Source organism: Mesocricetus auratus, unplaced genomic scaffold, assembly GCF_017639785.1.
Source record: "Mesocricetus auratus isolate SY011 unplaced genomic scaffold, BCM_Maur_2.0 Super-Scaffold_100013, whole genome shotgun sequence".
Taxonomy (NCBI): domain Eukaryota; kingdom Metazoa; phylum Chordata; class Mammalia; order Rodentia; family Cricetidae; genus Mesocricetus; species Mesocricetus auratus.
In genome coordinates, this window is record NW_024429196.1 from 45,171,417 (window position 1) to 45,196,823 (window position 25,407).

At 44.3% G+C, this 25,407-nt stretch overlaps 5 protein-coding genes and 1 non-coding gene across 6 annotated transcripts; 3 read left to right on the forward strand and 3 right to left on the reverse strand.

The window, feature by feature from the left end:
* Positions 1-5,496: 5,496 nt before the first annotated feature.
* On the reverse strand, positions 5,497-5,979 carry LOC101825376 (histone H3). Its single transcript, XM_021223413.2, has one exon. The coding sequence runs from the start codon at positions 5,957-5,959 to the stop codon at positions 5,549-5,551; it is 411 nt and encodes a 136-aa protein (XP_021079072.2). The 5' UTR covers positions 5,960-5,979; the 3' UTR covers positions 5,497-5,548.
* Positions 5,980-6,973: 994 nt separating this feature from the next.
* Positions 6,974-7,459, reverse strand: LOC101840156 (histone H2A type 1-E). Its single transcript, XM_021223414.2, has one exon. The coding sequence runs from the start codon at positions 7,420-7,422 to the stop codon at positions 7,030-7,032; it is 393 nt and encodes a 130-aa protein (XP_021079073.2). The 5' UTR covers positions 7,423-7,459; the 3' UTR covers positions 6,974-7,029.
* Positions 7,460-7,697: 238 nt separating this feature from the next.
* Positions 7,698-9,445, forward strand: LOC121143561 (histone H2B type 1-C/E/F/G/I-like). The gene has a single exon (XM_040755689.1). It carries the CDS (start codon positions 7,725-7,727, stop codon positions 8,103-8,105), a length of 381 nt encoding a protein of 126 aa, XP_040611623.1. The 5' UTR covers positions 7,698-7,724; the 3' UTR covers positions 8,106-9,445.
* Positions 9,446-17,032: 7,587 nt separating this feature from the next.
* Positions 17,033-17,115, forward strand: Trnal-uaa. The gene has a single exon. It is a non-coding gene; the product is annotated as a tRNA-Leu (tRNA).
* A 5,966-nt stretch (positions 17,116-23,081) lies between these two features.
* On the reverse strand, positions 23,082-23,549 carry LOC121143563 (histone H2B type 1-C/E/F/G/I-like). Its single transcript, XM_040755691.1, has one exon. The coding sequence runs from the start codon at positions 23,504-23,506 to the stop codon at positions 23,126-23,128; it is 381 nt and encodes a 126-aa protein (XP_040611625.1). The 5' UTR covers positions 23,507-23,549; the 3' UTR covers positions 23,082-23,125.
* Positions 23,550-23,759: 210 nt separating this feature from the next.
* Positions 23,760-24,257, forward strand: LOC121143557 (histone H2A type 1-B). Its single transcript, XM_040755684.1, has one exon. The coding sequence runs from the start codon at positions 23,808-23,810 to the stop codon at positions 24,198-24,200; it is 393 nt and encodes a 130-aa protein (XP_040611618.1). The 5' UTR covers positions 23,760-23,807; the 3' UTR covers positions 24,201-24,257.
* The last annotated feature ends 1,150 nt before the right edge of the window (positions 24,258-25,407 follow it).

Here is a 25,407-nt window from a genome sequence, read left to right on the forward strand (position 1 = left end):
AGAAATTGGCAGTTTGGCGTTGCAAAGGAGAGTAGCCTTCGGGTTAACATACCTATGTGTACTTTTTTGAATAACACTCAACAGACCAAACATATTTTTTTTTAAAAATCCCTCCAGTGTTTACGAAGAATCCACGAAGCAGAGGACATACTGATAGTTACTTGTATGTTTTCATAAACTTATACGATGTATGCAAGGAATATTACTTAAAAGGATTTGTGCACAAGTCCCGCTTTTAATTTTTGCAAGAGTAAAGGAAAAATCTTTTTTGGTTTGGTGACAAACTTTGTTTCTGACTGTATCAAATAACACAGGTACAGTGTGCCTCATTGGCGACAGACTGAAATTAACCATTTTACATATTTCTCTTATATAAAAACGAGTCAGGCTTCTCGTACTTTCCATACATTGCTATCTCTAATGGAGATTGCAGTTTTTTTTTCCATTGTGAAAGTTTCTTCTTTGAAATAGGAAGATTAGAAATCATTGACTTTAGGAGTTGTGGAAATGGCTTGGCAGGTAAGAGCAGTTGCGGCTCTTACAGATCTGCACTAGTTTCCCAGCCCTCACAGGGCAGCTTGAAACAGTCTATAACTCCAGCCCCGGGGATCTCACGCTTTCTTCTCAATTCTCAGCATTATCAGGCATGTAAGTGGGGCACATATATACACAAAACCTCATACACTTGAAGCTTTAAAAAGTAACACAAATATTTAAAAGGAAGTCACTACCTTCAGAGACAAACCAACTTTAGAGGTGGACCTGACTGGCTTTTGTCACTTCCTTGGCATCCGAAGACCATATATATATATATATATATATATATATATATGATAATTTACATGAGGAAAATTCTAAAACTTTCAGGAAATCATTAGAGTGCCCTTACAGCTCTCAAATGCAGTTGGTTGAAATGGCCACTGAGAATTTCAGAACATTTAGCAAGCAGCACAATCAGGCACACTCTTAAGCACTTTATGCCATCACGGGTATTTTTTGTATGTTGAGATGCCAAGATGGCCAATATTTTAGAATATTATTAAGGGGCCAGCAATTATAGTTTCAAAGATTTTGAGAAAAATAAAAGCAAGGTAAAGAGAAAGGGTGTGAAGTTTGCTAAAGGGGAAAAAGTGAAGGTTACTATGATGAGAAGTACTACTTGCTATGGTGCAGAAAGATGTACAGAATTCAGTACTAATTATTAAAGGACATCATCAGATTGATTTATACGTAAAATAAATCACGAGGATGCTGTTCTTTTATTTTACAAAAAAAAAGGCAGTTTCTTTTGACAATGATAATCTTCATCAAGGTTTACAGGGCCACATCTATAATCCTACCAATTATGCAGTTGAGGCAAGATTACCTTTACAAGCAGATTCATTACTACATATTCAGGCGACTACAACATTGAATAGCTACTTGAGACCTTATCTCAAAAAAATAAAACTGAAAAGTAAAAAGACTATTACCAATACCGGTAAGGATATTAAAGAGGCCAGCATACATGTTTGCTACAGATGATCTGGGAATGGTGTACAAGATAGACAAGCCTATATAGTAAATTGTATGACTCTCAAAGTAAGAACTATTTTACCAATATAAAAAGCCATTGAAAGAAAAATGTCAAAGAGAGCTTAACTTTTACTTGTTTGGCTAGCACCAGGAAAACTAAACAGAAAGACCATTTTCACAGCTGAGGGTTCAGGACTGCCAATTACAAGCACGCTTGATATATACGGAACCTACTGAAGCCTTGGTTCAAAAAAGTCAACCAAATAATTCCCAATGCAAGGAGTTACAGACTGAGGGAATTAACTGCAGGAGACGTGCATTAACTAGTGGCACATAATGGAAGTCTTTTTAAAAAGGTATGCAGAGATGTGAGAGTCCAACTGGCTTAACCTCTTCTATACAGTTGTGGAAAAATCTCACCACCTTATTGCAAATAAGCTCAACGGACAGGTTGAGACAAGGTATTATAGTTTAGTTGTGGCATGATAGAAGACTATAAAACTTCCTACAATAGGGTTGAGAAGTTGCCTAAAGGCACAGCTCGTTTTTTGGTGAACGAGAAGGGGCTCTGAAAAGAGCCTTTTTACTGAAGTACAACAGGAAAACTACGCCCTCTCCCCGCGGATGCGGCGGGCCAGCTGGATGTCCTTGGGCATGATGGTGACTCGCTTGGCGTGGATGGCGCACAGGTTGGTGTCCTCAAACAGACCCACCAGGTAGGCCTCACAGGCCTCCTGCAGCGCCATGACGGCCGAGCTCTGGAAGCGCAGGTCGGTCTTGAAGTCCTGGGCGATCTCGCGCACCAGGCGCTGGAAAGGCAGCTTGCGGATCAGCAGCTCGGTGGACTTCTGGTAGCGTCGGATCTCGCGCAGGGCCACGGTGCCGGGCCGGTAGCGGTGAGGCTTCTTCACGCCGCCGGTGGCCGGGGCGCTCTTGCGGGCAGCCTTGGTAGCAAGCTGCTTGCGCGGGGCCTTGCCGCCGGTAGACTTGCGAGCGGTCTGCTTAGTACGAGCCATCTTAGTGGAGAACAAAACCACAATGACAAAAACTGCCCAAAGGCTCCGTTTATATAACGAATCTCCGTGCTGGATTGGACAGTCAATTGCTGACATCATAGATCCAGACATGTGATTGGTCCGCGTTTAAACCCAGTAAATAAAAGGGAATTATCCGTCGCCTACATCTTCTTTTAAATGTACAAAGTTCGTTTTTCACGTAAAAATTACTCTAGTATACCCCCAGGAACTAATATCACAAGAAAACGTTGCCTTTCAAAAGAATTCATTTGGAACACAAATTTAATGAGAAATCCGAAAGGAAAATTGACAAGAAATTAGTAATTCCTGGAGTCATCAGCACTTCTCACACTTGATCGCTCCCAAGAACGGCTCCGAATGTTTCCTGACAAGAAACTGCTTTAGAAATTGCAGATCGTACTGGCTCTCTCTCAACGGTTGCGGTTTTGGCGCGAAAAAAATTCAAAATGGATTAACCAGCAAACTTCCTGTATTTACAAACCCAGAAGGCTTTGGCATTTGACTTACTATGTTGCTTTACTGGAGACCCTGGCTCGTGCTTGGCATTCTTTTACAATTTACACAGTTCAAGGTCCGAATGCAAGCCCATACAGAGAAATGTACACAGCCCTAGAAGACTAAGGCAGCCTCTGGAAAAGCTGAGCCAGGGATAGGGATGCTCTTTGATGCTGCCCTCCTGTGTCATGCGGCAGATGGCAGTCTTGGTCATAATTCTGTGTGTTTTGCAGGACTTAGCAGTGTTGCTTGGAACGACCGTTGTTCAGGCCTTTCTCTCCTTTAATGTAGTCAGATTTGTCAGACACAAAGGACAATAGGGTCTGAGAGTACGGGGCATTGTTTCATGTCAGGTTTTTCACCTGATAAGGATCACATGTGCCACCAAAATTCTCTCCACGTTTACCAGCAAACCTTACGATTTTAGAAAAAGGGAAAAGACTGTGTGAAACTCGGATTCTAAGGAATCTCTATCCTCACATTTGGAGCTACCATGGGAGTCAGGCTGCTAGCCTGCCTTTGCTCACAGCAGAATACACTAGTATTTGTGGTTGATGGGTATGAGTCTCAGTTTAAGAGGGCTGTTGCGAGTTATTTCTGAAATGTGTGGCATGCAAAGAAGTGATTGATGCTTCCTTCATTACAAAAATATCCAATAAGCAGTGCTCTTGCTTGGTATTTCATTGCAGTGTGTAGAGATACAGGTGCTATTCAGACCTCACTCCTATCCCCTTTCTCTTCCAGTGGAAAGCAGACATCCTCTCCTTTACATTTACAAGTAAGAGTCAGAATACATAGACCAAACATGACTTCAGCACAGGCAAAACTATTTGAAAGGCAAGAGTCTTGCTTTGTTCCACAGAAACTGAGTATTCCCCCATCCATCCTCTTCTCTAAATGTCTGTGATATTTGTCTTTTAAAATGGCAGCATTTTTATTATTCTTGAAGCACATGTCATATTTAGTCCTTTTTTTTTTTTTTCAGACAGGGTTTCTCTGTATTGTTTTGGAGGCTGTCTTGGAACTCTGTAGACCAGGTTGGCCTCAAACTCAAAGAGACCCACCTGCCTCTGGCTCCTGAGTGCTGGGATTAAAGGCGTGTGCCACCAACGCCAGGCTCACATTTAAACTTAAGACTCAATTTGTCTAAGTACATTTTGAAGTATGATTTGTACATACAAAACAATACACACTCGTGTTCCTTAAATGAGTCTATTTCTCCCTGAGTTACTAGGTTCTAAGTAACTGGTTTTTGCATCTTTCCTTGCAACAATTCTTAAAACCAAGAAGCATTCTATCTGTGGAAAGAGAAGCCCTGGGTGCACTATTGAAATCTTGAAACACAGAAACCATGGGTCTGATTCTCTAATGAAAGGAGTTGAAAACAGAAGAAAGGTGTTTTTGTTTTTTCATCTGTTTAGGTTCAGTGCCTGGGGCTTTAAAATTACAATGACCAAAGGCACATTAGCACAGGAAATTATTTGAGATTTACAGAGAAAAGCTTTGCAACAAGCCCATGCAACTTATCAGCTATTTTAAAGATCTGGGGAGTTAATATGTGGAAAGGTAAATACGAAAATAAACTACTAACAGGTAAGGCAACCTAATAGGACTCCTACCTGGGAGCATTATGTAGTGTTATATCAGAGATGACAACTTGGTTAATTGTTCTTTTATAAGGTTTTAAGACAAATCTCTACCAAGTGTTGCACCTTCCCTGTGTTCACCGTTTCAGCTTCAATTCATCCTTATATCCAAGAAAAATACTTCGGGTCAACTATTAAGTACCGTGTATAATGGATTTTGAAAGGTAGCTCGTTTAGGTTGCCTTGATCTTGAAGTATATTGATGACATATTCTCCTTGATGAGGCTAAATGCTGAGATCAGAAGGCCTGAAAGAAACCTAGCATTCTCCCAGGCTCCTGTCTCCTCCTTTCCTCCCAAACCTAGTTAGTGGAGACAGAATTCCTCAAGAAAGCATGAAGTAGAATCTAGGGTTTCAGACCCCAAAGCAGAGCATTATTGGGAGAAAGTTCATTCTTTTGTCTCCTTTACAGAGAGGCTCATTCCATACCGGTAAGGAAGCTGCTGTGCACAGGTCAAGAAACTGAACCGACAGGACTTCCTGCAGTTTCTCTCTGGCAATAGAATTAGGCCAAATCCTGTAGTCGATCTTTCCTACCCACATTATAACACACACACACACACACACACACACACACACACACACACACACACCTTGCGTGTTTTGCCTGCTTGCAAATCTATTGTGCACCACATAATCTTGATCTTGGTTCTGAGGTAGTTATTGCTACAAATCGATGGAGCCAGTTAGAGCACCCGTGGCCGAGACCTGCCATGCCTGTGTTACTTAGTTGAACTCAATCTGAACAGAGCAAATACACATGGCTGTGACGCTTAGTGTTAACAGACTTACAAGTGAGAAAGGAGGTGGCTCTGAAAAGAGCCTTTGTTTGTTCGATCTTGAAATTAATTGTAGTTACGCCCTTTCACCACGGATGCGACGGGCCAGCTGGATGTCCTTGGGCATGATGGTGACTCGCTTGGCGTGGATGGCGCACAGGTTGGTGTCCTCAAACAGACCCACCAGGTAGGCCTCGCTGGCCTCCTGCAGAGCCATGACGGCCGAGCTCTGGAAGCGCAGGTCGGTCTTGAAGTCCTGGGCAATCTCGCGCACCAGACGCTGGAAAGGCAGCTTGCGGATCAGCAGCTCGGTGGACTTCTGGTAGCGTCGGATCTCGCGCAGCGCCACGGTACCGGGCCGGTAGCGGTGGGGCTTCTTCACGCCGCCGGTGGCCGGGGCGCTCTTGCGGGCAGCCTTGGTAGCAAGCTGCTTGCGCGGGGCCTTGCCGCCGGTGGACTTGCGGGCGGTCTGCTTGGTACGCGCCATAGCTTCACAATTAAGAGGAATAGAACGAGCCCTACTGAAGGCTTATTTATAGTCAGACTATGAAGCTGATTGGACGAGACTACACTAGGCGTATTCAACTTCAAACCGATTGGTCAACTGTGCACGCGCCTTGGGTTTTTTTTTTCTTTTTTTCAATTCGGCACTCCTGAACAAGTATTAAAATCATAAACCACTAGCCTAGGAGGCAGGAAGAATTGCTGCTAGTTGGCGACTAGCCTGAATTATATAGTATCATTGTCTGAAAGAAATGTTTGCAAATCAGTGGATACCCTTCTATTTTTTTATTTCTCAGGTATAGGTTATTTTATACATGCTTTTTCCATGAGACATAACTGCTATTGACAATTTTTCCTAAAAAGTACACTTAAACAGGATACATTTGTATGCCAGGGAAATATGCCCACACTGTTATCGCTCTTTAATACTATGCTCTCAAATATTTCACCTTTGTTTTTGCCCTTAAAATTGAAATATTCTGTCAGTTTTTGATCTTCCAATTTTCCAACTGATTGGTGTCCATCAGTGTCCATCCATGTTTCAACCCTCTACACAATTATTTCAAATTTTCCTCACTTTTTATATATAGGAGCAATTAAAGTATCAGAAACCTAATCTTCCACACAAAATAACCTTTTTCAGTTTTTCAGTTCAAATAAGGAATCGCCAGTCTTTTAAAGATTTTAAAGCAAAAAGTGTATTTTTAGGTTTTTCAAACTTATGTGAACGGATTATGAAGTTTAGGGGGGGGATATTTTTAAAAATTGGGGGAAAACAACGTTCAAATACTAAGCTTCTTCAAACCCCTTACTCAGAAAGATTCTAAGGTGGAAAGCCGTCAGCTAACCTTAAACTGGCTGTATTCAAGACCACTAGGGGACAAAAACGTAATCTTCCGACAGTTATGGTTTGCAAATGCACTGGTCAAGTTAAAACAGTTGCTAGAATTCACAGGAAGTTGTTCTAGAGTATGTTCAGTTCTTTAAAAGACATGAGTAGTGGCTCTGAAAAGAGCCTTTGGTCTGATCTTAAGTAGCTTAGATGAAGCTAACTCATTTTCCCTTGGCCTTGTGGTGGCTCTCGGTCTTCTTGGGCAGCAGCACTGCCTGGATGTTGGGCAGGACGCCGCCCTGAGCGATCGTCACGCGGCCCAACAGCTTGTTGAGCTCCTCATCGTTGCGGATAGCCAGCTGCAGGTGGCGCGGGATGATGCGAGTCTTCTTGTTGTCGCGAGCCGCGTTGCCAGCCAGCTCCAGGATCTCGGCCGTCAGGTACTCCAGCACGGCAGCCAGGTACACCGGGGCGCCGGCGCCCACCCGCTCCGCGTAGTTGCCCTTGCGGAGGAGGCGGTGCACGCGGCCCACGGGGAATTGCAGGCCGGCCCGGGAAGAGCGGGTCTTGGCCTTGGCACGAGCCTTGCCACCCTGTTTGCCGCGTCCAGACATGACAAAATGAATCAGTCACTAGTAACTGCGTAGAATTGGAAAAACTGCAAGAGCTTGGCACTTATAGTTTTCTCTTGGCTCGAAAAAGATCCCTTGCGATTGGCTGACGTCTTCTTTTCATTTCGACCAATGGGATTCGTTTGTGCCAACGCGTATTTCAATTGGTTAAGAATTTTTAGATGACGTCACCTAAATAACATCCGATCAGAAGTGGGATTTTCTGAGCCTCATTTGAATAACGCTTTATAAAAAGGGAACAACCGGCCGCCTTGTTTTTGGAGACTAGTCATTCTTGAGTCATTATGCCTGAGCCGGTAAAGTCCGCGCCCGCCCCGAAGAAGGGTTCCAAGAAGGCCGTCACCAAGGCCCAGAAGAAGGACGGCAAGAAGCGCAAGCGCAGCCGCAAGGAGAGCTACTCCGTGTACGTGTACAAGGTGCTGAAGCAGGTACACCCCGACACCGGCATCTCCTCCAAGGCCATGGGCATCATGAACTCGTTCGTCAACGACATCTTCGAGCGCATCGCGGGCGAGGCCTCTCGCCTGGCGCATTACAACAAGCGCTCGACCATCACGTCCCGGGAGATCCAGACGGCCGTGCGCCTGCTGCTGCCCGGGGAGCTGGCCAAGCACGCCGTGTCCGAGGGCACCAAGGCCGTCACCAAGTACACCAGCTCCAAGTGAGCGCGCTGACTTCACTCTTGACCCAAAGGCTCTTTTCAGAGCCATCCAAGTCCTCAGAACAGAGCTGGATTACTTCTACAGACTATAGTTGGCCACTAAACTCTAGTCAGGCTCAGGGGCTTACACTGGGCCTCGCGTCCAAGCCTTTCTTAGGCCCAACAATACTGCGTTAAGTTATAGTCGATTACTTGCCTTGTAAGGAATTTGAAACCTGGTTCCATGTTTTCTTATTAAGGACTTCCATAGGGGTGGAGCCAATAGCAATGTTTTTTAACTTGGTCATAATTGTTGAAAAGTTTCTATTTTTACAAGTACTCTACCCACCCTTAAGTAAGGCTTTGAACAGTACTATATGTTGCTCTTGAATGACGGGTAATTTACTATTTCTTTGCTGTTAATGCCAAAATTTTTGCTTACCTCTGCTCAGACTAGTTCCCTTTGGGTGTTGGTTATTTACTGAAAGTTGCATGGCATTCTTTAATGTATTCTTGTTTTTTTTTGGGAGGAAGAAGAGAAATAAAGTACTAACAGAGGTCAGTAGCAAAGCTCATGGTTTTATCTTTGAGCTAAAAGTAATAGTTGAGGGTAATTTCTAAATATCTTCAGTAGTCTACACTCTTAAATTGTCTTAGGAATCCTGAGTCCCAGTAAGTGCTTGGACTAGCTAAACATGGATTAATTTTCATGAGCTTCTTCATTTTATTTCGTGTAGAATTTGCGTTGGGAGTGCTGAGACTTCTATTCCTTCAGAGAACACGACCAGCTTCTACAACACAAGATGTGCCTGCTCCTGCCCCTGTCCTCTCAAAGGAGCAGGAGCTTAGTTTAGGCCTAGGAACTCAGGTTCTTCCTTGCCTGTCTCCTGAGTCCTGGTCGTGGAAGTGTACACCCACTCCAGTCACTAACACTGCTTTTATTCTGACATTCTAGAATCCACTAAGTGCTGTGAGGCAGTATTTTAAATTCCCTTGTTATCTGTTGAAGCTGAGACATAATATGTTCAATGAGTCATGTCACTTTTCTAGTTAAAGCTAGAGTGTGGCCATATGTCTGAAAAAAGTCAGTTACCAGATCCCAGAGCTCTGCATCTTACAAAATGTTGCTTGCTGAAGACAGAGATGTAGTCAGACCAGTTTCCTTTCATTGGGTTCCTTTATCTGCTTTGTTTGCACTGAGATTTTTGCTTTGAGATCAGATTTCACAGTTCTTACTGCCTGCCTCAATGTCATAAGTAACTGAAATTGCAGTCCTTCAGGACCAGACTAAGCACTCAAGACAACAAAAACTATTCCCGTTTTGTAACTTGTTATTTTCATAAATTCCATCTGTTTCACCTTCAACTGACTACTTATTACTTGATTTTAAGAGTGTGTGTGTAGTGTTTATAAATATATACTTGATATATTCTCCTGATTTGATGATTAAAAATATTGTGGAAGAATAAAAAACTTCAAACACAGTCTTAATGTGACTTGGCTTGAAATTGTGTTTGAGCTTTCCAGAGCATAAAATACTAAATAAAGAATTCAAAGAGAAATTTTTAAAAAGTCATTTCTGTAAGTTCTCTAGTAAATTCAAATAAAATATATGAAGAACAGCTAAAGTTAGTTGAATATCAAATGTTAGTACACCACTTCTGGAAAAACTATGTAAGCTGTTGTATGACTCCTGACATCTTAATTAAAATCTAATCACTTTCCATAACATCTACATTAATGTCTATATTATCCCATGGAACAAATTCTATTGTCTTCCTTGCTTTAAACTTGGGGAAATTAAAATGACCAAAGTGATGCTGCAACACAAATCCAGTCTTGTCTGACGTGAGACCAAACTATGAAATACCCTCCAAAATATGATTCTGAAAAAGAAACACTTGTTACATTATAAAGTAAACGTTTGTCTCAGAATGTAATGCAGTATCTTCCACACATTTGTTTCTTCACTTGGGTTTGTGTTTTCTGAAAAGGATTGTTTGGTTTTGTTTTTTGAATTTTGTGTATGTGTGAAAGAGACACAGTCCTTGCTCTGTAGCAAGGCTTAAGAAGCCCTGTTTTCCTGTCTATAGTCATGTCCACCAGCTATAGTTTAGAGTTAGAAGAATTTCAGACTGAATTCCTGTGAAGAATAAACATTCGTTTTCAACTCAGAGTGTTTCCACGATTAAGTAGTTGATGGTAAACACATAAAGCAAAGCAAAATGTGCACATATATATTGCATAAAAGAAAATTGAATACCCTCAACTTCCAGGAGATCTTCAAAGTGTATATTCCTTCTTAGTGGATCAGGGGGGAAATACAAGATAAACTAGTGGAAAATGGGTGATCTGGGCATGTTTTCAGGAGAAATCACTTGTGGCAAGTCTATTTCAGCAGGGAGTTGATCTTCAAGTCCCAACAGACAATCTCTACTTAAGATGCTTTTTGAAGTAGTGATATTGCAGTAACTTGGACATTTGTCTTTTGTCATTAAAAGGAAATTCAAGTCAAGTCCCTCCCTGAATTTGCTGTTTCTTAAATGTCCTCAGTTTGCAGTGCAAAAGGCATAATTTGGTGTAGTGTTTAGCAAATTATTTTACTTCATATATGTACATAAAAAAACAAATACTTCCGTTTGGACACATACTGCTAGTCTCAGGGCAACAGGGAAAGAAAGACACCTCACTGCTGCTCACAGCATAGGGAGTTCACTTAATCTTTTGAGGACCCCAACTCAGGTGCTACCAGGTCTTCGGCTTTGACACAGAAAAGAATAATCTGAGTGTCACACAAAGGAACATGAGGCCAAAGGGAACAAACATATCTCTTTAAGATGATTTTTAAAAAAAGGAGTGCACCAGGCCATGATAGGGGCTTTTAATCCTAATATTTGGGAAGCAGGCAGAACTCTTTGAGTCTAGTCTCCATGAAGATCTCCAGGGCAGCAAGTGCTACATAATGAAATCTCCATGTACAAATGGCATTTCTTGAGAGAGAGAGAGAGAGAGAGAGAGAGAGAGAGAGAGAGAGAGAGAGAGAGAGAGAGAGAGAGAGAGAATAGTCCTGAAAGAACATAAACTGGACTAATTAGCACAAAGATACAGGAAGTCCCTTGGCTTTTATTGTAATGCAAGTGGTATGTCTCCTCCTGTGACTAGGATCCTACTTCACAATCTGTTGAGATTGCCTAGTTTAAAAGGAATTGATGCAAAGGAACAGGGAAACTGTCTTGCTCCAGGCCATGTTCTGGAAACATATATCAGGGTGCAGGTACCAGCTTTGTGTAAACAAAGGATTTATTTTTCTGGATAAGAGCTATTAAAAGATTTCAATAAAACTTTTATAATGTGGGATACATTAAAGGAAGAAGATATTTATGGAATAGTGGTCCTTGGTACACTAGTTACTCCCCCCTACAAACACACACATACACACACACACACACACACACACACACACACACACAGGGTTTCTCTACAGCTTTGTAGCCTATCCTGGAACTTGCTTTGTAAACCAGGCTGACCTCACACTCAGAGATCCGCTTTACCTCTGCCTCCCAAGTGCTGGGATTAAAGGTGTGCGCTACCAACATCTGGCCCCGAGCTATTTATTTTTAATAGAAAACATTTTTTTCACAATTGTTAAGTTACCATTGAATAAATTGGTGGTTACTTGAAAAATAGAAAACTTTTAAAATAGTTTTCTTTTCTTCTTTCTTTGTAGTAACAATAGAGTTTAACAGAAGCAAAGAGAAGCTTGGAAAAACAATAAAATACACCAAATGCATGAGTATGGACTTTGTCTTGAGAACTGTATATCCTGTGTCTGTTCCCATCAGCATTCCTTATAAATTCACAAGTTGTGATTTCACAAGCAACTCCAAGGTATCAGGAAAAGAAAGACCAGACGTCCAGCTAAGAGAATGCATGTGCTACCTTTATTGCTAGGAGAGTATATGTGTGTGTGTCTTTTTAGGAAGTGCTAAGAGGTCTCTTGTAAAGGGGAGGAGCTTTATATACAGGTTTATAGCACAGTGGAAAACCCCCAGATAGAAGAGAGCATGTTTTCCTCCTGCTGGATGTTGATGTCAGAGGGTCAAGGCCAGGGCAGGAAGCCAGGACTAGAAAACAGGATGGACTTGTTAACCTGTGGGGGCTAGGGCCCAACAATTTTAAACTCAACATTTTCTAAATATTGCTACTTTACCCTGGTAACTTCACTGAAGTTAATACACATGATTTTAATTCCAATCTTAACTGCTGATATTAACTCTCAGATCACATATGATGCAGTAATATGGCTGTTTGTTGAAGCTAGGCTATGTCCTACTTAAGTTACTTTGGGAGATTCAAAGTTACATTTTAAGTTTTAATTACTATGCCTTACTCCATCCATGAAACAAAATGTCTCTGATTTGCAAGTCTATTTCTTGCCCAGGAATAGATAGTTCCTGGAATGATGGAGGCTATTGTTTATGGGAGATAAGAAGCCACATGCTTTCACTCCCACAAACAAGTTTGTGTGACAAGTTTCTCCTATCTGCACCAGAATGTGCTTGATCACCTGTGGGAAGGATGTTCACAAGCAGGAAATACTTATGTCAGGATGTATACTTTCTACTGATCCGATATAGTCTGAAGGGATGTCAGGATACATGCTTGGCCCTGATGAGAAATACTTAAGCCATTGTAAACCCTAATTCAGGAGCCATCTTCTGGAAAACTAGAGAAGGACCAGGCCAGAGCCTATCATCTTGGCCAGTATTTAATTAAAGCTTGCTTCAATTTTAGCTTTAAACGGTGGGAGTGGTCTTATTTTCAATCAGTGACATTAACTTCTGATTCTTTCAAGGTATGACTTGCCTCTGTAAAATTACTTTACAATCAACTTTTGACTTTATTTTGAGAGAAAAAAAGATGACATAGGCCCTGGGTATGCGCAGAAACACCACCATTCATCAGGAAATGGCCATCTAGCACAGACTGAATAGTGCCTTACACCTGAGAACAGAAAGGAAGCCACCATACAGGTTAGATGGGAAAAATTGACACTGCAGTGCATTGGGTGTGATCTTTGTTATTTAGAACCTCTTGTCAGTCTTTTTTAAGAATAGTCTGTCTGCTCCCCAGCTTCCTAATGAATAGAACCTGGGCTCACAAGAATAGCTGATAGCAATCTACAGTTAGGTTACTCAACCTTCCTCCTTGCAATTAGGTTACCTAGCACTAACACCTCTTATCTTCATTTCTGCTACTCAGCCTCATTGGTGGTCTGCCAGCACCCCTCAGTACATGACCAAAAACACACTTCTTGGTACATGACCAAGAACACTCCTCGGCCTGATTACTAGGCAACGACCCCTCCCTTATTGTCCTGCATCCCCCTACCTCATTTCCCCTATTTAAGCCTGTACAGAACTTTCATTAATTGCAGTTTGATCATCCATGTTGTCCTGCTGCCCATCTCTCTCATGTTTCTTGTCTCATTCAACCCAGGTTCCCATGGGCTCGAATCCCATTGTGCCCTGCTGGCCAGGGCAGGCGAGGATCATAGGTGTATTAAAATCATGCCTAGAAAACCATACTCAGGAACTTAACCAACACATTGAACAAAGAAACAGTTTAACTCCCTTGCCTGTGTTAGGTGTGCACAGAGCAATGCACACCTAACACTGAGAGGACCTTGTTGTTAAAATGTTTAGGTTCCCGGTCAGGGAACCAATGTTGTTAAAATGCTTAGGTTTATCCAGTAACGAGACAAAAACCATGACTCAACTATCCCACATGGAGTTTAATGGTAGACAGGGAGGGAAAGGGGGGTGAGAGGTAATTATGTAGAGCTGAGAGAGAGAGAAATGAGAGTAAGAGAGAAGATGAGATGGAGAGGAAGACGAGAGTAAGAGAATAAAAGAGAGTGTAAGCAGGCAGGGGTCAGTCCTTTAAAGGGGTCCTTTGTACCTGCATGGTTCTCACAGAACTCTGGGCTGGCAAGAGTGTTGCCTGAGTGCATCTTGCCAGTTAACAGGGCAGGCCAGCGTAATGCCTGAACCTTTCAGACCTGACACCACGTCCACCCATCATATGATGCCTTTCAGATTGTGCTCTGGGCTCTAATGTTGAGGTGGCCTACTCAACAAGGTCAACCTGTTCACCATTCTGCACCAGAACCTGGCACCTGTTTTCTGCTCCTGGCCTGGTTCAGTATGTCACTTCAAAGCCTAATTCTGCAGCTTTGCCCTCAAACCCAACTCTAGCAGTTCCCTTCTACAATCACCACAGTTAGGTATCTTATATATACACCAGCCCCTCTTCTGAGCTCTCCGGAACTCTCTTGTAGCCACTTGAAATTGCATTGGTTCTATAATAAACCCCTGCCATAGCAATTCCCAGCCATGACAGGCTGCAGGAAAACCCAGCAGGATGTAGGCCCCTGATTCCAAGAGGATATAGCAGGATGTGTGGTGCTAGCTGTTGGGGGTAAACTACTAGTTTCCTTGATACAGTAAGAAACCAATCAGAAGTTAGCTAGCAGGCTCTAGAGGTGCCTTACAAACAAGGGGGAAATGTGCTAACCATAGTAACAGTCCCCATAAGTCCCCATATGGCCTCCAAAAGCAGCAACCTTTCCACAACTGCAGCTGAGCAGTCAACTCAGGACAAGTAGCCTCAGCCTGGAGGAGCACCAGTCTTGAGACTGTCATTATGCCGCTTGCAGACCCCCGGGCCCTCCCTCTTTGCCAGAAGCCTGCATATGCTTTGCTCTCCTGAAGCACAGGGTTTCTCTTGCTCCTCTGCTGCTACCAACAGCAAAGAGACCCGGATCTATACTCTCCATTAAAAGACTCTTGGCTTTTGCATCACATCTGCTCCCTTGGTGGTCTTTGGGGGATCCGGACTCCAGGTATAACAGTAAACAACACATGTCTATACATTCATAGATGGACTAACAGCATCAAGTTTGGTATGAAAATGAAGAACCAAATAAAGAACTTGTATTCACATCAGGAAAGCAGCTACCAATGGTGCTTGAGATCTTTCACAGATAGGAAGAAGGAAAACAACTCAACTCTAGGTGAGTTTCTCCACTTACTGTGAGGACGATGCTAAAAGCACCAAGGTGATGGGCTCAATCTCCTTACAGACCAGCAAATAGTGAAGATTTTACAAGTAACATGTGGTTCTAAAAAGGCTCCAGATTATCCATGATAGGTGCTACATTATCACAAGTTCAACCTACCAGTCTTTGTGAAGAGATCTCTGAGCTTTCTCAGGATTCATTAGCTGAAATTTCACCTTAGTGTCTGTATGTCTTTCAAAGGCCTCATTTGGACACCTGGTCTTTCTTCACTGTCACTAGAACTGGACATCAGTAGATTACTCTTCGTTGTTCTAGAAGGCTCTCCTCCCTAACAGCTCAAGGTCGCAGGTTCGATCCCCAGGGACTGCTTTTGCATCGAGCATTCGATTTGATTCTAAAATGTTCTGGGAGTTCTTTCTGGTTTAACCTACCTCTCCTTTAGTTTAACGAACCATGTTTTAGGGATATACCTTGTACTTATCACTATCATGCAGGTGATCAGTGACCTTTGAGTGTCCTAGCAACTGCTAAGCTTAATTTCTGAGTTATTTCCCAGTCATTCATTAGCTACGATTTCTGCTTTACTGCCTCTATGTCCTGAATTCACAGCCCTCATTATGGGCACCTGGTCTTCACTGTAACTGGACCTGGACATCAGTAGATTTGCTCTTCGTTGTTCTAGAAGCCTCTCCTCCCTAACAGCTCCAAACCTTGAGGTCCCTTATTTTTGCTGTCATCTTCATACCATCAAAGGTCATGCATGTGACACCCCATACTGAGGGTTGCCTGTAATTCAGCACGTGGAAGGCCAAGGCAGGAGGATTGCTGAGAGAGGCCAGTACGGAGTATACAGCAAGACACTGTCTTAAAATCAAACAAAACCGCGCCCCAACCACCCTCCCAAGCAAAGTAAACGGAAAGACTGGTAAGGAAAACCGAGGGGATCAAAAGGCAAACGCTCCGTTGTTGAACCATCTGAATGTATCTCGAGTGCAAAACTAATTGAAAATATGAACACAATTACGCTGCTTTCTTATTTGCCTCATGGTAGCAAAGTATTTCTCTTCCTCCTCCCTCTGGAGGTGGGGGTGGAGCAGGATGTTGGGGTGTAGTCTTGGAAGTCCTGCCTCCATCTCCCAAATGCTGACATGAGCCACCACTGGCTTTTCTTCTTTAAAACGTCTGTCTCATTTATTCTCATTTCTGTATATGTTTGTGTCCCTCAGCGTATGTATGTGTACCATGTGCTTGCCAGAGTGCACATAGTTCAAAAGATGGCATCGGGTCCTGACACTGGAGTGACAAGCCGTCGCGTGTCACCATGTGGGTTCTGGGAATTGAATGTGGGTCCAAGAGCAGCCCTCTTCTTATTTTTAAATCTTATTTTCTCCTTCAGCAAACTGTGGTATGGTTAACAAACACTGCATGTCTCCTTGACAGAGCAATAAGATAGATATCCCCACAGTTGCTCAAAAATCACCACAGGTTCCCCGGTGCTGCCTTTTTCCTCCCTCCTTAGTAAATGGGCTTAACATTTACCCAGGGGAAAGAAGATGGTCCTCCTGGAAGTGAGCGATATCGAACTAACCGCAGAGCCGAGGTCAACCCTGGTGTACTTAGCATGTTGTGATCCCAGCCCTGTGGAGCTGGAGTCTCCCCGACCCTCCCCCACGACCGGTGGCTTTTCTTTGCAAATCAAGGAAAAAATAAAGATTTTTGTAGATTGGTAGAGGTGATCCGGAAGAGCGATTTCTTAAGGCTGGGAGAAAAGAATTCGCCGTCATAATCATTCTATTTCAACCAGAGTCTACAAAACAAACGATTCTGCAGAGGTGTGTCTATTCTAATGGAGATATGCGTCCATTTGCGAAACTGGGATGGCCGAGTGGTTAAGGCGTTGGACTTAAGATCCAATGGGCGGATGCCCACGTGGGTTCGAACCCCACTCCCAGTAGGAGTGGTTGTTATGTGTTAGAGCTTTCTCCTCCTAATTTTGAAGTATAGATAGTTACATACCAATCCCCAAAATAAAAGCGTTACTTTGTGTTTATTTTCTTAGTTTGTAACAATCCCTGGTGGCTCGGTCTGGCCTCGCCTCCAGTTCAGCTCGTCAGCAGCTCCGTCTTCACGTTTCGCAGTCGTCTGTGCTTGGATTTCAACCACAGTCCTCTCAGGTTTCCAATGTGAGGGAAACTTTTGCCTAAGTTTTTGATATTCTGAGAGAACTACCCGAGACTTTGCACTTTGTCTTTACAGAAATAAGCTCCGGTTCTCCGCAGTTTGCAGATCCAGAATTCCCCGAATGAAGAAAAGACCAGGTCCCCCCATGATGGGGGGTGGGGTGGGGTGGGGTGGGGTGGGTTGGGGAGAATCTTACTGAAATAGCTGATAAAAGTTTTACTGTTAGGCTTTCTCCCATCCTTCCTCAGAGGGACCTGTATCCCTTTACTTGGGTAACTATACGTTGGGGGGAAGAAACGATCATACTTTGCTGTTGGTTCCTGGTTCTGAATCGGCACTTGTCGCGGTGGACCACGATGAAGCTTGTGGCCCTTCCGTTAAAGTAGGGACTCAGAGAGGTCACTTGGTTGATGGGGCTTCGGCTGAAGTCCAACTCCCAGCATGTTCCTCAGCATCTGACCAGCTCTACTCCGAGAAGATGAGGTTTTGCAGACGCCAGTCTGGCTACAGTGGTTTGATAGATACTGGATTTCCTGCGGTGAGGGACGTCCTGGCCTCCCAGGTCACGGATGCAAGCTCCGAGCACCTCCACACCTTTAGTGGATCACGTGCTCCATCTAGCGCCACCACCTCAGAAAACCACATAAGAAACTGAAATCGGTTAACTCCTTGTTGGATTTCCTTCAAGGTAACTGTTTTTAGCAACTGGGGTTTCCCCAAAGGCCGACCGAGAAAGGTCAGGACAAAACAACAACAACAAAACAAAAACATCAGCAACAACAAAAATAAAACAAAAACAAAAAAGACCCCCCCTTTTCATAGGTATTACACCAGGGAAAATTATAAACTGCTAAACCTCGGTGGAGACAAAGGAAGAAATCCTTGGGAAAAGGCTGGTGGATTCCAGACTCATGGGAAAAACTCCGAACTCTTCGTTAGACACAACCAGCCGGACCGGAAGACACTAATTCAATCAGTTTTCCAAAGACCAACAGTATAGCGCCGGTGGATCTGGAGCCCGGGGCCTCAGCAGAGGCTGTGGGCCCAGCAGAGCTTGTACTTCTGCTGTCTCCAGGGCCACCCTGGAATTCTGCTCAGAGCACTGTTGTGCCCACTCCGAGAGGACCCTAAAGCTTCAAGAAGCTTAACGACACGGAATGCAAGTACAAGAAGGTCGGTTATTTCCAGAAAACCAGCTAGCTAGGGCTCAACTCTGTCGGGAGAGTTGAAGCCCGGAGCCGCAAAAGCAAGGCCCTTTTAAAGGAAAAAAAAAAAAAAAAAGAGTGGAGAGGGGGAGTCCGGAGTCTGCGGTCCCAGTCCGCAGGGTTCCCGCGGTTACACAGATTACTTAGCATACCAAAGGTTATCAGAAAGAAAAGGCCTTGAGAAGAAGGGAAAACTCCTGAGACTGCTAGTCTCAGCAGGGTTCCCATAGCCACAGAGATTATTTAACACAGTAAGTCTTTATACATAGGGAGGAAGAAACGATCATACTTTGCTGTTGGTTCCTGGTTCTGAATCGGCACTTGTCGCGGCCTTGAGAGGACAATAACTGCCTTTGGTTAGGTAGAATTAGTTGGTACATCTGTGCTCTGGAATTCCACGGCCAGAGCACATCCTACGATTGTGGGCTAAGGGAGTAGCTGCCGATGCTGTGGCCGCTGCTCGTGGGTCTGGGCTTCTGATCACGTAAGCTCACATAACCCCCTCCTCGCTTAGTTGGGGACTTTTATTCTCCTTCTTTCTCTTTTTTTCCATCCATTTTCCTTAATGGCCCAGGACACATCAAGCACACAGTGAAACTTACTAAGCAGGAAGAGGAAGAGCTAGTTCAGGAATTCTGTCTCCTCCTTCCTGCATGGCAAAGAAGGAAACAATTGGCCTCAGCCTTTACTGTGTGCACAGTTAAAAACAAACACCATCCCCTCCACACACACACACACACACACACACACACACACACACACACACACACACACACACACACACACACACAATCTTCAGTTAAACCACAAATGGCTAGTGTCTTGCAGAGTTTTGGCTTCTGCCAGGGCAGAGCCTTCTACAGCTAAGGGTGGACTTCCAGGAGGGTGCCCAAGAATGGGGGTTGGGACGTGGGGTTGGGGGAGGGGGTGGAGGAGCCTTTCTTCCCCCAGGTGAGTTTTTAGCTAAAATTAGAAAAGCATAGAGCCTTAGTTCCATCTTTGACACAATCGGGCATCCTTTTTTTTTTTTTTTTTTTTTTTTTTTTGGAAACGCACATGTGTATTCTTTTCCAGGAATAAGGAGACCCCAGGAATGTGCCCTTCCTCACTCACGCCTGAACTTGGTTTCTAGCATGAGGAGGCTCCCTGCAGTATCGATTACTGACTGCGGGCCTGCTTGGACATGTGAGCTCATATTTCTGAGGACGGAGAAAGCTAGCTCTACTTGTGAAAGCGTGTGGTGGGCGGGATTAGGGGTTGGTTAATACTGGGACGCGTAAAACCTAGATGGCCCCACCAAGATTTCAACTGGGACCACTGGATTCAATGTTCAGAGCACTAATCATTACACCACGGGGCCAGTAGGCATGTTCTCCTAAAGAGATTTTTCCAGTGGGAACTTAACACATCCCTGAGATACTGCTGACTGCAGATTTTAAATGTCATTTTCACTGAAACTCTACTGTCCTCTGGAGGCGTGCGTCGAGGATGCGTCGGTGTTTTGCTTCTCTGGAGCATAAAATTCACTTTTCAGATTTTTGTAAGGCAAGGTCAAAGAGGCCAAAGTCCTGCGGTGCCAAGGACAGCTCTGCCTCACGGCATGGTCCGTCTTTGGCGAACATTTTGTCAGGTTTTCTGGGGATCCTGTCCGGCAGGGAAATCCTTGCGTGTCTGTGCTCTTCCCCTGAAGCATCCTCTCAAAGGTAGGGCCTGTTATGGCTTTTTCTTGTATTCTGAAATGAAGGTTCACAGCTTCACACTGGATGTCCTGGGGGACTTGCTTTCCCAAACTTGAGCTATCACATGGTCACATCTGGCACTAGGATTTTATTTTCAGATGCCTATGGCTTCTGGGAGGAGTGTCATCCCCTCTGTAGGGTAGCTCCCATTTAGTTCTTTTCCTGTAGTATTCATTTTGCTTTAAGCTGTACTACTTACTTGTTTTTCCTGTTGTAGAAATTGTCTTCTTTGAATCACAAAGCTTCCTGAAAACTGGGTGTTTTTCTACCCCTAACAAGTTCCTGTTCCATATGACTTGTCCATGACTGCACAGTGGTCAAAGAGACTACTGTCTGTGTACTTGTGCGCCTCCCTCTGTGGCCTTGAATCATCTCAGACGTTTGCCCTTTGTCACCAAGGGTCTAAAAGTTGTGACTTCTGCCTCATTGCATAGAGAGGTGCAGGAAGATACGTGGGCCCCACAATGGAGGGTTAGATTCCTCTGCATAGTCACGACGGTAGGTGTTTTGTTTTGTTTTTTTGTCTTTCTCCTTTTTCACCATGAGGGTTCCTACACATGTGAAAGTCTTCCGTTAAAAATTTTAAGGCCGCTGGGCTGTGGTGGCACACGCCTTTGATCCCAGCACTCAGGAGGCAGAGGCAGAGGCAGGCAGATCTCTGTGAGTTCGAGGCCAGCCTGGTCTACAGAGTGAGTTCCAGGTTCCAGGACAGTCTCCAAAGCAGTACGGAGAAACCCTGTCTCTGAAAACCAGAAAAGAAAAAAAATTTTTAAAGGCCATATTTCCTGTCTATACAAACACTGAGGTTTTAGGTGTTCCAGGTCAGTATACTTAAGAATCTGAACTGGGCTAAACTTTCCAAGTTCTGTCTGAGTGAATTCTAAGTAATACCACTGAGGAATTCAAAGTTGTGTGCCCTCAAACATGTTTTTGTTTTTAAATTTAAATCCCTCCCCCTTCAGATTTGAAGGGTAAAGAGATAGAATTTGGTTATAATATTTGTGGAAATAAAATAGACCTATTATTTCAACTCTTTCTAGCCTAATGCTTTTCAGATATGAAAAAAATCATGATTCCAAATGTAAAATGACATAAAGTAGAAAGTCCAACAAGTTTAGTTACAGATACGTGGGCATGATTGTACCTGGCATACAAGTTACAATCATATTGCAGAATTTACAGCCTTTACAGAATTACAGCCTTTTTCACAAGAGTACCTTTTCAGTTTTAGAATTTTCCTTATAAGAGCCTACTTGGTACATGATTATTGGATTTTTTTTTTTTTTTTTTTGGTTTTACGAGACAGGGTTTCTCTGTATTGTTTTGGAGGCTGTCGGTCCAGCCTAGCCTCGAACTCACAGAGATCCACCTGCCTCTGCCTCCCGAGTGCTGGGATTAAAGGCGTGCGCCACCACCGCCCGGCTTGATTATTGGATCTTTTATTTTTATTTGTGTATATCTGTGTGAATGTATGCCACGCGTGTGGGTGCACTAGGTCGGAAGTGGGTGTTGGATGCCCAGGAGCTGGAGTTGTAGCTTATTAGCTGTGCAAACTTGGGTAATTTCTTAAATGTCACTGAACATGTGTCTAGTGATCTGCAGTAGAGTGCACAAGTGTAATTTACCTTACAAGGGAGCTATGAAAATAAAGTGACAATCTGGGTGTGGTGGCACACACCTTTAATCCCAGCACCGGGAGGCAGAGGCAGGTGGATGTTTTTAGTTCGAGGTCAGCCTGTCTACAAGAACAAGCAAGTTGCAGGACAGCCAGGGCTACACAGAGAAACCCTGCCATGAGAAACAAATAGAAAATGCAATGACATAGCGAATACTAAGAACTTTAAAAAAATCACGATCTAACAGTGAAAAGATACCTGCTAGTAGTATCTGTATTGTTGTGGATCAGATTGCATCTAGTCTTTTGAATTACAAACTATGCTGCTGAAAGGGAAAACAAAACAAAAACAACCTTGAACATACATTTTACATATTTTTTCTTTTCTTCCTTCCTTGTTTTATTTTCTTTTTTCTCTGTCTAGACCTGGCTCTGTAGACTTGGTCCGGAGGGCTGGGATTAAAGGTGTGAAGCACCACTACCACCACCACCACCCCCTCCCCCCCTACATATTTTCAAAAACAGTAGATTTCTGAGATTGAATTTCAGGGTATGAAGGACACATGCATATTTAACTCCAGTAAGTTTCCTTTCTCTTTTCGATAACTTTACAGGCCATCGGTAATGACAGAGCATAATAGTCTGCTATCCTACCAAGCTTATTAGGTGAGTAGCAGATAATGAAAGCAATGTCTACTAGATAGCAAACGGTCTAGGAAACAGGGGTGGCTTTGGTGGAAGCGAGAACATTAAGAAAATGTACTTTAGCATCTTGATAAGGTCAGTATTAACTTAGTGCCCGCATATTAATTTTGGTAATCCCCCCCCCAGGGGACTTCACTGCCCCAACAGCATCCCCTTTAAGTAAAATGACTGCAGTTGCCTCACTCGCTGACCTAACCTGTTAAGTGTGCCAACAAGATTCCAACTTGGCCCACTAACTAGCGAAGACCAGGGACCTTACCATCCGTTTCCTTCACTTAATTGCAAAACTATTACAGGAAGAGCGTCTCAGCAGGACCCTTAGTTCGGGCAAGTCCAAGGGGGAGGGGGGCAGAATGGGAACTCACGGGAGACCTGTTGAGCGCTGAAGCAAAAAGTTATTAACACGCCCCCACATCTGGCTCCCGGAACCGACCACAGGAAACCGCATGTGCAGCACCTTTTTTCTCTGAAAGTGTAGGTGGCTCTGAAAAGAGCCTTTGGGTCATGAGGTCAGCGCGCTCACTTGGAGCTGGTGTACTTGGTGACGGCCTTGGTGCCCTCGGACACGGCGTGCTTGGCCAGCTCCCCGGGCAGCAGCAGGCGCACGGCCGTCTGGATCTCCCGGGACGTGATGGTCGAGCGCTTGTTGTAATGCGCCAGGCGAGAAGCCTCGCCCGCGATGCGCTCGAAGATGTCGTTGACGAACGAGTTCATGATGCCCATGGCCTTGGAGGAGATGCCGGTGTCGGGGTGTACCTGTTTCAGTACCTTGTACACGTACACGGAGTAGCTCTCCTTGCGGCTGCGCTTGCGCTTCTTGCCGTCCTTCTTCTGGGCCTTGGTCACGGCCTTCTTGGAGCCCTTCTTCGGGGCGGGAGCGGACTTTACCGGCTCAGGCATACTGACACAACGACTGCTTGCTCTCCAACGACCAGGCGGCCGGCCGTTCCCTTTTTATAACCTGTTATTCAAATGAGGCTCAGAAAATCCCACCTCTGATTGGATGCTTTATAGGTGGCGTCATCTCAATTTCCTGCCCAATCGAAATACGCGTTGGCACAAACGAATCCCATTGGTCGAAATGAAAAGAAGACGTCAGCCAATCGCAAGGGATCTTTTTCGAGCCCAGAGAAAACTATAAGTGTCAAGCTCTTGCGGCTTTCATTCCTACACAGTTTCTAACGGCTGTTTCCTCTTGACCATGTCTGGACGCGGCAAACAGGGCGGCAAGGCTCGCGCCAAGGCCAAGACCCGCTCCTCCCGGGCCGGCCTGCAGTTTCCCGTGGGCCGCGTGCATCGCCTCCTCCGCAAGGGCAACTACTCGGAGCGGGTAGGCGCCGGCGCCCCGGTGTACCTGGCGGCCGTGCTGGAGTACCTGACGGCCGAGATCCTGGAGCTGGCTGGCAACGCGGCCCGCGACAACAAGAAGACTCGCATCATCCCGCGCCACCTGCAACTGGCCATCCGCAACGACGAGGAGCTCAACAAGCTTCTCGGCCGCGTGACGATCGCTCAGGGCGGCGTCCTGCCCAACATCCAGGCGGTGCTGCTGCCCAAGAAGACCGAGAGCCACCACAAAGCCAAGGGGAAATGAGTTAGCTTGATCGAAGCCACTTAAAATCAGACCAAAGGCTCTTTTCAGAGCCATCCACAATATCTTTTAAAGCGCTGGACACCTGTACAAGACAACGGCACTTTGTGCACTTTTACACTGTCTTATAGCTGTGGTACTCCAAACCTAAGTTGTTATTTTTGCCCCCAACAGTGTCGTGGCTTGTATGGGTCTAGGTTTAAAAACGTAGGTTTAGCCTATCTAGTCGAATTTTCCCCTGACATCTTCCCATCTGGAATTTAGCGTTAGACGTCCCACAGTAATCCATATTACATCTATTTAATGAATGGGGTTAAAGCATTTTAAGTGTTGACAATCTGTTGGTTGCTACTCAGGTTATGGCCACTTTTTTTTTTTTTTTGGAATTCAGAAGCTGTGGGGTTTTGATTTAAATCGATTTTTATTTTCTTTCTGGTCGTTCGAGACAGGGTTTCAGTGTGTAGCCCTAACTATTCTGGAACTCACCCTGGTCTCGAGCTATTTAAGACATCCGCCAACGGGCCACCAGGCCGGGCTAGCAATTTTTGGTTTGCATTTGATTTTGTTTTTCGAGATCGGTGTGGAGCCATGGCTAACCAAGCTGACCAGATCCGCTTGCCTCTGCCTCGGAGGTCTGGGATCCAAGGGGTGCGCCCCCACCACCCTGCTGTGTAGTGTGAAAGAATTAAAGAAAGGAAGGAAGGAAGGAAGGAAGGAAGGGAGGAGAGAGAGCGAGAGACAGAGACAGACAGAGAGGAAGGAAGGAAAGAAAAAAGAGAAAGAAGGAAAGAAAGATGTTTTGGCATTAGCTTATTCGGTCCTTAAACTATAGCTTTACGGTTAAATAGTATGCTTAGTGCCAAAATAGTTGAAAAAATATAAATGTAAACGTTACAATTCTTGCCTTTGTACATGCTTTTTAGAAGATTTATTTATTGTGTATACACCATTCTTCCTGCATGCAAGAAGAGGGCACCAGGTCTCATGAATGGTTGTGAACCACAGTGTGTTAGGACCTCTGGAAGAGCAACCAGTAGTCTTAACCTCAGAGCCATCTCTCCAGCTCCTATTTTTTGTTTGTTTGTTTGTTTGGTTGGTTGGTTGGCTGGTCGGCTTTCCGGCGAAACAGTCCTGGCTGTCCTGGAACTCACTCTGCGGACCAGGCCGTCCTCGAACTCAGATATCTACCCTGCTTCTGCAGGGATTAAAA

Bases quoted from the DNA above. Each gene is read 5' to 3' on its own strand.
- LOC101825376 (XM_021223413.2), bottom strand. From the start codon at position 5,959: ATGGCGCGTACCAAGCAGACCGCCCGCAAGTCCACCGGCGGCAAGGCC.
- LOC101840156 (XM_021223414.2), bottom strand. From the start codon at position 7,422: ATGTCTGGACGCGGCAAACAGGGTGGCAAGGCTCGTGCCAAGGCCAAG.
- LOC121143561 (XM_040755689.1), top strand. From the start codon at position 7,725: ATGCCTGAGCCGGTAAAGTCCGCGCCCGCCCCGAAGAAGGGTTCCAAG.
- LOC121143563 (XM_040755691.1), bottom strand. From the start codon at position 23,506: ATGCCTGAGCCGGTAAAGTCCGCTCCCGCCCCGAAGAAGGGCTCCAAG.
- LOC121143557 (XM_040755684.1), top strand. From the start codon at position 23,808: ATGTCTGGACGCGGCAAACAGGGCGGCAAGGCTCGCGCCAAGGCCAAG.